The following is a 14,876-nucleotide window of genomic DNA, read 5'->3' as shown; positions in this document are numbered from 1 at the left end:
TCCTGCTTCTAACACATCAACTTTGAGGACAAAATGTTGGCTTGCTGCCTAATATATCCCACCCACTAACAGGGGTCGTGATGAAGAGATAATGTTATTCACTTCACCTGTCAGTGGTCATAATGTTATGCCTGGTAGTGTGTGTAATGATTTTAAAGAATGATTCATTTTATATTAAATAATAGCTTATATTTTCACCACCAAAGTACTGTCTCACAGCCATAGACACAGCGCGTGCTCTAAATGCTAATGTAACGCGACTACAGATCCCAAGAACCATCACGGTCGAAATGAAAGTGGGCGGGGCATATCTGACACTGCGCGCGGGCTTTGAAAGAAAATGGCGGAGCTCCAGAACGAAGGATTTGAGTTGTGAGTGTTTTATTATTTACAACACGGCCAATATATGTACTAATTGTTTCCCTCTTACACATGTTAGTCATTTCTGCATGAAGAATTCATTGAAATATAGCACAGCATTTAGAACAACGTTTAACGCGGTTGTTGTTGTTGTTGTCAGCTAAACTTTTTACATATGATACTTGGTTAGTTAATGGACAAATACTGATAACTATTATTTTAAATACTTTGCAATATATTGGATGCAACAAACAAGGTTGTGTAGTTTGTTCGGTGTGCTTTAATCTACATGACCATTTAATCTCTCACAGATGTGATGCCAGCAACATTGACACAAAGGTAAATCTGTTTTCTGTTCTTTGATTTATAATGTAACGTTACCGTTCAAATGTTTGCGATAAGTAACTAAATAAAATACTTGTATTCAGCAAATCATCATATTAGAATGATTTCTGAAGGAAGGAAGATTGGAGTAATGATGCTGAAAATTCAGCTTTGGCATCACAGAGTAAATTACATTTTTAAAATGTATTTAAATAGAAAACAGTTCTTTATTGATCTATCATTATACATACAGAATTCAATATCTGTTGTTAAAATGTCACACAAGTATGTAAATTCGTAGTCAGCCCCTGCCTTATTATGTATATAACTTTGTGTTGTGCTATGTCATCTCAACTAGGTTTCAGAAGTGTCTCAGGGAGTCAAGAGGCCTCATGACAGTAACCACGAATCAGGTCCTCCTCAGAAGTCCCCTTGCACATCACCTGCTCCTGCAGTGATGCAACGTCCAGGAGAAGAACAACGGCCAGAGGACTCGAAGATTGAGGACGGCATGAGGGAAAGTGTGAGCGTTACTGCTCCTGAACTGAGCTCTCGATCACGGAGGAAATCCTGGAGGAGATCATCCAGAGGCAGACGCTCTCTGCCGGCCTTCCCCTGCTCCTCACAGCGTGAGTGCTGAGTCCAAGAGCCTTTCACTGGACGTCATGCTGGAGTCATTTAGGATTGGGTTGACTTTCTCGTCAATTTGTGTCTTTCAGCGCTGTGTGAAACCATCAGTGTGTCTTTACCTGATAATGAGAGGCTGCAGATGCTAATTAAAGCTGCTATGCAGGTCGGTAAAATGCATATTTGTTTTAAAAAAAAAAATAACAGTGAATATACTTGATTGCCTTTTTCCTGAATGAAATCTTTTGATCTCCCTGACTGTACATAGGAGACCGTGAAGAGGGTCAAAAACAGTCTGTACACTGTTCCTGGTGTTGACGCAGAGACACTTCAGACTCAAGGTAAGTCAGGGCCAGTCGTTCAAAAAAATTTACATATTCTGCCAATATTTTCACTAGCTTCATGACAGAGGAATGACCTGTTTGTGTATTATATATTCAGTACTGTGCAAAAGTCTTAGGCACATTAGTATTTCCACCAAAAAGGTGTTTTTAAGCCAGTTATTTCTATCTTTTGCTGTAGTGTGGAAGTAGTAGGAAATATCAGTTTACATTTCCAAACATTCGTTTTGCGATTAATTGTAATCCAGTGAGATTTTTGTTTGCACAAGGACAGCTGACAACAGCTGGTATGATCTGATCTCCCCATCGTCGAGTCTGTCTGTGATTACATGAAGATACAGAAAAAAGAGTACGAGTAAATACTGAGACCGAGTAAATCCAGAAGAACCGCGGCAACGTCTCCAAGACGCTTGAAGAAACTCTCCTTAAAAGCTAGAGTACTGTGAAAAGTTGTAGGCATTTGTGTGAATGCTTTCAAAAATAACGTCATCTAGATTTTATCTATCAATTAACGTCTAACTAAATCAAATCAATATTTGGTGTGACCACCCTTTCACACAGCTTTTGTCCAGGTACACTTGCACATAGTTTTTCATGTAGCTTTGCAGTTTCTTCAAGCGTCTTGAAGAAGACGTTGCCACAGTTTTTCTGGATTTGGTCTGTCTCAGTTTTTTCTGTTTCTTTATGTAATCAGATGGATTTGATGATGGTGAGATCAGATCATACCGGCTGATGTTGACTCCTTGTGCATACAAAAATCTCACTGGATTATTACAATTAATGGCAAAGGAAATATTTGGAAATGTAAACTGATATTTCCTACTGACATAGTTATAAATAACTGGCCTAACCTTTTTTGTGTGTGAAAATACTAACGCGCCTAAGACTTTTGCACAGGACTGTATTTATTATAACTGTTCAGTTTGTCTTTAGCATCTTTCAGGAAATTAAGAAAATATTTTTTCAAAAAGAGCTAGAAATTATACAGTTATAACTCACTGCTGTTCAAACGTTTTTGAAGAAAAATCTCTTATACTTGCCAAGGCTGCATTTATTTGATAAAAAAACATTGTAACCTGTGAAATATTAGCATCGTTTAAAATAAATGTTAACATATTTTTACATGTAATTTATTCCTGTGATGTCAAGGCACCATTACTACAGTCTTCAGTGTCACATGATCCTTCAGAAATCCTTCTAGTATAGGGCTGGATGATTAATCGAAACCGAAATTTAGAACCTCTAACTGACTTAATTTTCCCATGTCGGTTATTTCGGATTTAGTCACGTGACTCCGCACTGTCAGTCACATCAAGTGCAGTTTGCAGGCAAACGGAAAGATTCAGGAGAAGTTATCTTTGTTTATAGATGCACAGAATTTCTGTGGTAATTGCATGTTTTATACACATACGTTTATCAGCGTTCTTATATGCGCTTATACACACACCGAGACGGCACGCGCGTGCCCCGAAGCCAGATCACGTTCACTTGCGTCCTAACAAAGCTTTGTCAATTGTATGTGTTTTAAGGCCTGCCGGTTTGAACATTGAAGCGATTTTAGACCATCAGATGTGTGTCATTATATTGAACTAATGCCTGATATATTGTGACACACGAACACTCATATAGACAGTAGATCACACGCAGAGAGGAGCGCAGAAACTCATTGTCAACACCGTCCTGTGATTCATCGCTAAAGTAGCTTAGAAACTCAACCGTTATAGCATAGTATTTGAAGTAACTACAAACCACAGCTTCATAACGAATAGAGACGGTATGACTAATTCACACACACAAACACTCTCTCATTAATGCATTCAAATAAATGTAATGGAGGCATACTGTGCTAATTTAAATGCATCTGATGTACAACAAACAGAAATCTGTAAAAAAAAAAAAAGGTTACGACCCATAGACAATAACTGCTAAAAGTGAACCGTTTCCTTCAAGTATTTTAAAATCACAAAGAAATTCACTTTTTCATTAGAAAAAAATATCCCACCTTTTTAATAGTAGAAAATATTTACAGTACAAACCTTATCAGTGAACTATGAGGGCAAAAAAAGAAAGCAAAAAAAAAAGAGAGCTAAATAATCGTTCATTAATCGTAATCGAGGTAAAATGTTCAATTAATCGAGATTATTTTTGGTCAAATCGTTACAGCCCTAATCTAGTATGATGATTTGATGCTCAAGAAACATTTATGGTTATCATCAATGTTAAAGGGTTAGTTCACCCAAAATTTTTAATTATCCCATGATTTACTCCCCCCTCATGTCATCCTAGGTGTATATGACATTCTTCCTTCAGACGAATACAATCACATTTACATTTACATTTAGCAGACGCTTTTATCCAAAGCGACTTACAAATGAGAGCAAAAGAAGCAACAATCATATTTAAAAATGTAGTGATGCACCGATCATGATTTTACATGGCCGATTCCGATACCGATTTTTTTTTCAAGAAAACTGGCCGATTCCGATACCGATTTCCGATTTTTTTTTTTTTTACACAATAAAAGAATGAAAGTATACATGAACAAGATGTTTATTTGGTATTTAACAGGCTAAATTGGCTTTTGGCTAATGAAAACAAGCAATCTGAAATTAACAGGAAATTTAATTGGAAATTAAAAGGCTGAAAGGTGAAATTAAAGGCAAAAACTGCATATTCTGCAATCCAAACAAAGATGTTACTTAAATCAGCATTTGTTTTTAAATTCAGTGTAAAGAAAAAAAGTTTGAAGAAAAGAAAAACTTTGTTCCAAAATGTTAAATCAAATAATGTTTAGTGCAACGAAAAAAACTAAGATGCTACAGCAGGTGCTTTTTAAATCAAATTAAGTCTATGTAATTTTAAGGTAAAATAAAAGGTAACACTTTAGAATAATGGTCATTAGTTAACATTAGTTAATGTATTAACTAACATGAACTAACCATGAGCAGTACATTTGTTACTGTATTTGTTCATCTTTGTTAACGTTAGTTAATATAAATCCAGCTGTTCATGGTTTGTTCATGTTAGTTCACAGTGCATTAACTAATGTTAACAAGATTTTAATAATGCATTAGTAAATGTTGAAATTAACATTAACAAAGATTAATAAACGCTTTATAAGTGCAGTTCATTATTAGTTAATGTTAACTAATGAAGTTACTAATGTTAACTAATGACCATTATTCTAAAGTGTTACCAAATAAAAATGATCGGCTCTTCATTCCCTTCAGTGTATCTCGTCTCTTCCCTCATTTCTCCAGTTTCCGTTTGTAACACGCAAGTGACATGTTCGCGAATGATTGCAATATAGGCGTATGTGCACGCGGGCGCACTTCCGGAAAAATCGGCAGAAAAATACAAAGAAAACCGGTTGCCGATCGCGCGCTAGAAGCAAAAACCGGCCGGTTCCGGTTTTTGGCCGGTCAACCGGTGCATCCCTATAAAAATGTCCTTGCTCTTCCAAGCTTTATAATGGCAGTGAATGGCTGTTTCTGTTTTGAAGTCCATAAAAGTGCATCCATCCATTATAAAAGTAATCTGAGTGCCGATGACGAATGCGGAAGCGTAGAGGATAGAGCAAAACAACTTGGTTCTTGTGAGAACTAGCATATTCTCAAGTGAGCGTCCTAAATCATATGCTGGAACGCCAGTCTCTCGTGAACGTGCGCGCAAGACAGTTAGCGGAAATGAGAGATTTTGTAAAGTTTTAAATATGGATATTTTTCTTACACAAACGCATTGGTTCGCTTCAGAAGGCCTTTATTAACCCCCTGGAGCCGTGTGGAGCAGTTATATGATGGATAGATGCACCTTTTTTTTACTTTAAAACAGAATCAGCCATTAATTGGCATTATAAAGCTTGGAAGAGCCAGGACATTTTTGTTTTTTAATATATATAATTCCAATTGTTTTCTTCTGAAGATACACCTAGGATGACTTGAGGGTGAGTAAATCATGGGCTAATTAAAATTTTTGGGTGAACTAACCCTTTAAAAACCAGTTGAGCTGCTTCATATTTCTGTGGAAACTGTGATGCAATTTATCAGGATTCTTTACAGCATTTAATTGAAATAGAAATCCTTTGTAACTTTATACATGTCTTTACTGTTATTTTATCAATTTAATGCATACTTGCCCAATAAAAGTGTTAATTTCTTTCAAAAACAATTCTTACTGACCCCAAACATTTGAATGGTAGTTGAATTGGATTTTTTTTTGTTTTCAACACATTCTTGCTGGCATACAGCTAGATAACATTGTCTTGATAATGCAAAAACAGATTGTAATGCATCACCGCAAATGCCCATAATTATTACGTTTTATGTCAAATGTATTTCATGATGTTTAAATGAATGTCATTCACTTCCAGTTGAATCTTTGCATGAAGAGTGGGACAGTCTGGCTAAAGACATCAGCAGAGAAACTCAGAATTCACTCGCAACAACTGCGAGGTAAAAGTCAGTTTTTCTGTGTCGATTATGTTAATCACTAGTCCTTTGCACCTGAAGCACACTCAAGTTTATTAAATGTCCCTCTCTCTCTATGTGCAGTGACCCCGTTGTTAACATGACCACTGCGCGCATTCAGGAGGACATTAACAGGTAATTCTCCATCTGCTCTCATCCGTCCAAGAAGGATCACATTTTTTTCATGACTGCAGTTGCCATGTTCATCTATAGCTGTTAATAGTCATCATGTGCTTATGAAGGTTACAGGCTGAAAGTATGTCATGGGAGTCGCTATTGAACAGACACCGGACCAAAGCTGACGAACTGGACAAGTGAGCACAACTGCACGCATGCACTGCACATGTATGGATACAGAAGTTTTGGTTATCTGCATGTCTGTCCCTTTTGCAGATGTGTGGAGCGGGGTGAAGAGAAGGGTGTGTCATTGGACCCATCATGCTTTGCCAGGTCTTCACAGAGTCAACTCGTTCTGAATAAACCTGACTATAAGGCAGTACTCATGGGACAGCAAAAACTACTCAGAAACATGGAGCTAGTGGTGAGACCATGACGCTTAAAGGTGCACTGTGTGCATTTTAGCGACATCTAGTGGTGAGGTTGCGAATTGCAACCGCTCACCCCTCCCTTTCGGAGAGCATAGAGAAGCTACGGTGGCCGACACAGGACAAAGATGTCGTCTGAGACGGCAGAGAGTAGCTAGGGCTCTATAGAGAAGTTTGTCCGTTTAGGGCTACTGTAGAAACATGGCGACACAAAATGGCGACTTGGCTGTAAGGGGACCCGCGGTGTATGTAGATAGAAATTCTAAGGTAATAAAAACATAACGGTTTATTATGTTTGGTCTTTATGCACCTCTGAAAACATAGTTACATATATTATATTGCATTTCTGTCAATAGATCCTTATATTACACACTGCACCTTTTAAGACTTGAGGATTCACTGAACAAGTCAAATGCAAAAGTATTCAGAAACAGTTACAGATAAACATGAATTGAAAACACTGCACTAGCCTTATCACAATTTTAGCAACGTTTTTCAATGTTTGCTACAAGTTTTTTTCATTAAATGTAAAGATTTCTTTACAATTGGTTTGTTGTAACTATGCACTAAAGGTGTCTAAACTTTTAATACAAAGGGGCCTAATGTAAAATTGAGGGCTGTGGGCCGCAAGTAGCTGTAAATCCAACTATATTAGATATTAAAATGTTATTTCAAACTCATTCCTTTATATTTTCTATATTTAAGTGCTAAAATAACAATTTAAAAATGGAATAAATTAAGACATGCTTAAATGGTAGGGGTTTAACAATACCATCATGTCACGATTCAATACATATCACAAAACTGAACTCACGATACAATATTATTGAGATAGTCCAAGACATATGGTAAAAGCTTAAAGGGTTAGTTCACCCAAAAATGAAAATTCTGTCATTAATTACTTACCCTCTGGTCGTTCGACACCCGTAAGACCTCCGTTCATCTTCGGAACAGAAATGAAGATATTTTAGTTGAAATCTGATGGCTCTGAAAGGCCTCCATTGGCACAATGGCACTTTACACTCTCAAGACCCTTAAAAGGTACTAAAGACGTCGTTACAAAGTCCATCTCACTACAGTGGTTCTACAATAACTTTATGAATCGGCGACAATAGTTTTTGTGCGCAAAAAAACCCCTAAATAACGACTTATATAGTGATGACGATTTCAAAACACGGCCTCATGAAGCTTCGAAGCGTTATGAATCAGTGAGTCGAATCATGATTCGGATCGCGTGTCAAACTGCTGAAATTTGGCGATTCAAACCGCTGAATCGACTCGCTGATTCATAACACTTCGAAGCTTCATGAGGCCGTGTTTTGAAATCGTCCATCACTATGTAAGTCGTTATTTAGGGTTTTTTTGCGCACAAAAACTATTGTCGCCGATTCATAAAGTTATTGTAGAACCACTGTAGTGAGATGGACTTTGTAACGACGTCTTTAGTACCTTTTAAGGGTCTTGAGAGTGAACCGTGCCATTGAGCCAATGGATTTCAACTAAAATATCTTCATTTCTGTTCCGAAGATGAACGGAGGTCTTACGGGTGTCGAACGACATGAGGGTAATGAGGGTACGTAATTAATGACAGAATTTTCATTTTTGGGTGAACTAACCCTTTAACAACAAATGTACTGTTGATTTTAAAATTTGGTATTATATTGGGGCTTGGACTTGGTGCTGGCTTGGTTTACTATACACAATACAGATTGTCACTATCCACGATACATATTGTTGAATTTTTGTATTGTGATATATTGTAACACCCCTAAAAAATATTTTTTTGCACCAAATCAAATGTCATAACGCAACTTTGGCCACTTCTGCTATTTACAATATAGGCATATATACTAAACAAAAATAATGATACTTTTTTTGTGGAATATTTCAGCGTGTATACAATAGTTCAATTTAGATGCAACATTGTTCTCCGTTAATTTTGAGTTGGACATGATAATTATCATGTAAAAAAATGCTAGAAATGAGTAAAATAAGAGAATTGGTTGAGGTTTTTTTTGAGAGCTGCTGTCATGTGCAGTTGTGTTTCTTCACAGATGGACTCTCACTGCTGTATAATGAGGGAGCTGCTGTCTTTCCATGAGAAATCTCAGCTGCTGCTGAAGGAGACCAGCACCAGACTAGGTGAGAATATGTATTTCAGTCTGTGGAATAGGTCAATTATAGACACCAACACACAATCCTTCAAAAGTTTGAGATCAGTAGGACTTTTTTTTTTAAAGAATCTGTTTAACATTGATGATAATCGTAAATGTTTCTTGAGCAGCAAATCATCATATTAAAATTATTTCATAAGGATCATGTGATGCTGAAAATTCAAATTTGCATCACATGAATAAATTACATTTTAGAGTATATTACAATAGAAAACAGTTATTTTGAATTGTAATATTATTTCACAATAATACTGTTTTTACTGTGCTTTTGATCAAATAAGTGCAGCATAAGAGACTTTTCAGAAACATTTAAAATATCTTACTGATCCAAACATTTGAACTATAGTGTACTTTTGTTGATCGGAAGATAAAAATCAAGTGCAAAACAGCAGCAACATCTGATGTAGTGTATGAAAAATAATGCTACTTACAAGAGCTGCACGATTCTGGATAAATTGAACACGATTCTCCAACCATTCTGAACAGACTAAACTAAAATGACGTCATTTACTAGAGGTTCTGACAAAATGGTAAATGCTGCAGTCTATTTAAACAAAATTAAATAAGGTTTAATTAATTATTTTAAAATGTGTTTGAATGATTGATTCTAGAGATGCTCATTTCGGTTAATTTTCCCGACCGACAACCGCCGCTCATTATCCGAATATTAACCGTTAACTGATAAGATTATAATATTGAATTGGCATTAAATAAAAATGCAATTGACGAGTGTCTGTGACCCGTTAAAAAGATTCACAGGCATACAGAATAGCTCAACAACAGAACCTGGATTCACATTATCAGATTTACACACGCCTGCAGCGTTTCTGACAACACAGAAAAACAATAAAATAATATAAATAAAAAGCATAAAATAAATAGGCCTACACAAAATATTTTTGAATTAAAAAATTAACATGACAAAACGAAAATACACTGAATCCGTTTGAAGCTTTGAAGAACCAGAATAGTTTTTTTCCCCTATCAGACTAAGTTTTTTTTTTGTCAAATATAAATAGCAGTCCTACCTCAATCCACACCTTGTATGTTTAAAAGAAAAAAATAATTCTAAGTAACATGTCTGCGTGATGTGGGGTTAGTCTGGAGCGCAGCCTGTTGACAGTTAGACCCGCGGCAGAAAACACCCTCTCAGATGCCCCGGAAATACAGATAACGCCTCGTTAGAGTGGCCAGCCTCGGAAAGCGCCTTTCACTTGCTTTCAACCAGTCAAGAGCTTGTACTACTGCTGTATTTTAATACTGCGTAGCTTGTCTGGCTATCACCAGACCAAGCTCAATCTTCTGTGACCTGCTCTGTATTTTCTACTGCACAAGAGGCGTGATCAACGGGCATAGTTCAAATGACTCTGTACGCAATTGGATATTCCTTCAACCGATCAGACCAACGATCCATCACTTCTCTATCCATCATCGTGTTAAACCCGCCAATAGCGCGCCAGGTGGATAAGACGGTTTGTGATTGGTCCCTGCAAATTTGTAACAGAAGCAGGATAAATATTTGTACAGGTTTCCAGCCTGAGCTGCAGGGCGAAATCAAATTGCCGGCAGATCGGGCTGGGTTTACACAGTCTACCGCGTAGCATATTTTGCAAGTAACTTCGTCGCCCTTTCTGACGAAATGGTCCCAAACAGTAGGCCTACTTCTTTTCCATTGCTTCATTTTGCGAAATATGCGTGTTTACGCACGTGTAGTTTCACGTGTTGGTGCGCCTCGTGAGTTAACAAATACAGCATAATTTTTATTTAACCAATGCAGCAAAATGTAACAATGTAATTGACACAATCTTCATTTAAAGCGTCAAGTTTATTTCATAAAGGTGATTTGCTCTATTTTGATCGCTTCCGTAGAAATTAGTGTTTATATCTGAACTACAAACTTTTATTCCAGTTCTTCTGTGATTTTTAATATGAATATTTGTAACACAGAAATAATGATGCGGTTCAGCCACAACACGAAATTTCACAAATGTACATATCGCGATATGCTTATCGCAACGGCACGCAATATCTGAATGGTTTTAATAGGCTACTTCAACATTGTGAAAAGTGTACGTTTTAGGTCGACGCATATAGCAGAGAATAGACTGGGCACACGACTGTTACTTATGTGACTTGCTTGACGTTAAAAAGAGTTATTAAACGCAATAACTTGCGAAAAACAACTCCTTGCAGTCTCGTGCTGTCTGACACACACAAACGTGCGCACAAGTCACCTCTCTGAAAGCGTGTGATCCCTTCAGTTCTGTTTCGTGTCTTGTTACACTTGAACTGTCAAAAACACAGTTATGTCAAAATGGCTGTCTTGAGTATTCATGTAAACACAGTCGGTTATGCTTTAAGTGAACGATATCAGTCAATAGGATCTGTGCATTAGGTCTTAAAGTGACAGCCTACTAATACAGTAAACCTGCCGCTGTCTGTCAAACAACAAAAGAAAAAGAGACAATCACTCCGTGCTCTTGGCTGAATAACCTTTGTAGCTTTGATGCATCAGTGTATATTTAATTCATGTGAAGACTACTGTGTTTAGTTCTCATTTTTAATAACAAAGTTCACCCCTAGTTCAGGGGTCCGTTCTTCGTACGTTGCTTATTACATCTGAGATGATTTGACAGATCCCAGATATTCTAATCGTGATAACTGATCTCTGGCTAATTTGGTTCTTCAAACGAATTTGCGGATTGGATTTAAATATCTGGATTAAATGATCTAAGATCACTGCACGTTCTTGTTTTCCCTGAAGAGGGCAGATGCATCGATACACGATCAGCAATGCAGCGATTGGCTGGCGTCAAGACAACGTAATGACATCATATAATTAAAAAAGCCACCTGGCAAAAACCTTGGCAAATTACACAAAAAAAGCCCCTCGAATTTCTGGATCTTTATAAGGAAACAGCCAAACGACCAAACCAACATAAAATTTATAATAGATCAATGTTTTTTTTATAAAAATAAAAAAAGATGATTAGCAATTATTTATATTCAGTATTTGTACACCCTTTACATTTTTATTTCAATGTTGTAATTAGCGATTCGTTTAATTTTTATGTTAATTTGAAGCAGATTTGTTACGTGACCGTATTAAAGTTCAAGATCAAGTTCTCTGCATCAAGCCACTCCCATAATATCCGTCATCACTCAAATTAATGCACGGCTTAGAGTAACTGTATAACGTGTGTAAGACTCCAATAACATACAAGTAATTATTCCATCACAAATAAATCTCTCAATCAAGTGGCTGTGTCTGTAGTATATACACCTTTTACACAAAATTATAATTTTATTTTCAAATACATTTTTATATTATTACTTAAAATGATTATTGCACCTGGTTCAGTAATGCACTCTTGTAATAAAGTAGCAGTGGCTGGGACAGATTTTAAGTATCACCTCAAGATACAATCTAATCCTGTTTACATGAAATAAGCTGCTCCCGAGCACGTTTAAGCTTATGATGAGCATCGAAGAACCAAACAATCCAATATCATGTCAAATCGTCAACAATCAAATCCAGCTAACTGAGTTAGCGAGGTACGAAGAACGGACCCCAGGAGTCTTTGTTTACCTGGCTGTTCTTGATGTTAAGTTTTAGGTTGATACAACTATATTTAACCAAGTCAAGCAAAGAGTATTTGGTATTTAAATATGATAAAATAAAATTATGTTGTCAGATTTTGGACATTAATTATTGCTGGTCACTTTCAGAAGTTGTAGCGATGCTTTCATTTCCCAGAAAGAATGTGAAACACATAAATGGTATCATTCTCACTAGGGATCGACCGATATGGATTCTTTTAGTGCCTATACCGATTTTTTTTATTTTATTTTATTTATTTTATTTTTTTTCATCAGCCTTAAGGCCCGGGTATACTTCACTTACCGCGCCCGGACGCGTCACGCGCGCAGCCCTGTCCGCGCGTCTTTCAAAGTATACTACACAACGGATGCGCGCGGATGATCGCGTTCGACACATGCGCGGTAAAAAAAGTGTCTATGCTCTACCAGACATCGGAGGGCAGCACTGAGTCCTGTCATCAACGGGACATTCGCTGGGCATGATCGGAGAAGAACTGTAGTGCATCCACCATTGCAACATAGTTTGGAAGAAACACTGAAGAATCAAAAATTCTCTCTTTTTTTCAAGTGTGTTGTTTTTAAACCGGTCTTTGCACACTCTTCTTCGACGGCTGAACACTGTGCTCAATACTGTGCGTATTGCCACCTAGTGGACTCTTCTGTACTGCTGGCGCATGCGCTGTTGCACGTGGACCGTCCGCGCGGTCTGAAAATTTGGGCTGCGCGCGGACGGGGTGTGCGGCCGGCCGCGAGCCCTCCGAGTGATGAAAATTACGTCATGCGGGCGGTGCACGAACGCGGACGGCCGAAGTATACCCGGGCCTTTAGCCGATGACCGATACGGGCTGCCGATTTTCTTGAGCCGATACTGCTTTTGCTCCTTCAATTTACATCATAAAAATGACACGATCATGATGATAATTTAAAATTTAAAAAAGGAATATTTATTGAACTAAAAAAAAATTATATTTAACAAATAACAAAAACAGGTGAGGTAGAACAAGAAAAAAAATTGCTTGTACTATTGTATCTATTGCACACAGTATCAACAAGCAAGCAGCATAATAAAGTGCACACTGACTGTACTATACTTAATTTTAAAACTATCTTCAACCTAGTCATTTAATGCTTAGGTGCACTTAATCTCTTTTAGAGCAACACCAGCGGTAATTCAGAAAAAGAAAAAAAAAATCACCCAATGCTCCACGTGAAACCATCGTGTCAATTCTCAATTGATTTTGATTAATACGCGCGAGGGAGGGAGAGCAAGACAGTTTGAAGACGGTGACAGACTCTCTGCTCGTTCTCTCAGCAACAGTCTGTAAATAATGCCGGGAAAAAAAATATTGGCAAAAGCAGCAGCCTTGTATCGGCCGATACATGTAAAAATCGGGCCGATATATCGGTCTAACACTAATTTTAATTTTTTAAAAGCATTTTTTTTTTTTTAATGTAATTTAAATTGATTTTACACACAAATTATCGTACAGCAATATCGTATCATATCGAATATCGCATTATTTAACAAGGTATTGCATATCACATTTTTCTTCAGTATCGCTCAGCCGTAAGGGTCGGGTAAAAAATATTGATTTCTCGATTTTAATCGATTCTCACTTTTATAAAACAATTTAATTCTTAAATCCCAAGAATCGATTAGGCGTCCTCAGTTAATGAATGAAATAAACATTGTAGCGCACCTCCCATCCAATAAATCACAATAATCTTTGTGCTTTCTTACTAATGATATGAAACAAGGTCTCAGATTTCAAATTACGTCTATTTTTTTTTACGAAATTCAAAAGCATAAATACTGCTTTGGCGCTGTTGCGCGAGTTAAGAGAACTGGCAGCGTGGAGCACACATGAACTGATCTTCTCTTCCGCTTAATACCAGTTATAGCGCAAAATAAACATGAATGAGCATCTGAAAGTGTGTTAAAAGATACAGGACAACTTACTGAAATCCGTATCATGTCACATAGAATAGCTCAAGAGTTTCAACTGCAGAAAGACGCAAGCAAAATGGCTTGTAAACAATGTCATGTAATGTCACCTCAGAAAAAACATATCCAGTGTCCATAAATTCGTTAGTCAGCTAGAAAAATGAACTCTAGAGTGGAGCATTTTGCTGATTATATGCACCACATTACACAGGCTATTCATTGTCATTTTTAATGTTCTTTAATATTTAATGCATGTATGTAGCCTATGAATAAATCTGGCAAGTTGTTATGACAGCCAAATGTTTATATTTAAAAAAACTAATTGGAGTAGAACTATGATTATGTAATTGTAAAGTTAATATTATAACTTTATTATTATTTTTAAAAAAATGTAGTGTAATTTAAGTGTTAGTATACAAATCAGTTAATTTTTACCTTCAATATTAGTAGGCTAATGTAGTACAACTGACTCCCATAGTTTACAACATTAGTTC

At 36.9% G+C, this 14,876-nt stretch overlaps 1 protein-coding gene across 2 annotated transcripts in view; it reads left to right on the top strand.

Annotated features, from left to right (window-relative positions):
* The first annotated feature begins 316 nt into the window (after positions 1 to 316).
* The window catches only part of dsn1 (DSN1 component of MIS12 kinetochore complex), a 16,483-nt gene continuing 1,923 nt past the window's right edge, over positions 317 to 14,876 (top strand). For both annotated transcript variants that reach the window (XR_013817098.1, XM_079824121.1), the window contains exons 1-10: positions 317 to 372; positions 672 to 699; positions 1,043 to 1,313; positions 1,404 to 1,477; positions 1,580 to 1,652; positions 6,022 to 6,103; positions 6,203 to 6,253; positions 6,361 to 6,432; positions 6,512 to 6,659; positions 8,718 to 8,805. Coding sequence is in view for 1 of the 2 variants with exons in the window: in XM_079824121.1 (XP_079680247.1) it covers positions 341 to 372; positions 672 to 699; positions 1,043 to 1,313; positions 1,404 to 1,477; positions 1,580 to 1,652; positions 6,022 to 6,103; positions 6,203 to 6,253; positions 6,361 to 6,432; positions 6,512 to 6,659; positions 8,718 to 8,805 (919 nt within the window). In the remaining variant the exon portion in view is untranslated. The remainder of the gene's footprint in view (positions 373 to 671; positions 700 to 1,042; positions 1,314 to 1,403; positions 1,478 to 1,579; positions 1,653 to 6,021; positions 6,104 to 6,202; positions 6,254 to 6,360; positions 6,433 to 6,511; positions 6,660 to 8,717; positions 8,806 to 14,876) is intronic.

The sequence above is a fragment of the Gobio gobio genome (genome assembly GCF_949357685.1).
Source record: "Gobio gobio genome assembly, chromosome: 1".
Lineage (NCBI taxonomy): Eukaryota > Metazoa > Chordata > Actinopteri > Cypriniformes > Gobionidae > Gobio > Gobio gobio.
This window is presented reverse-complemented; position numbering and strand designations above follow the sequence as displayed.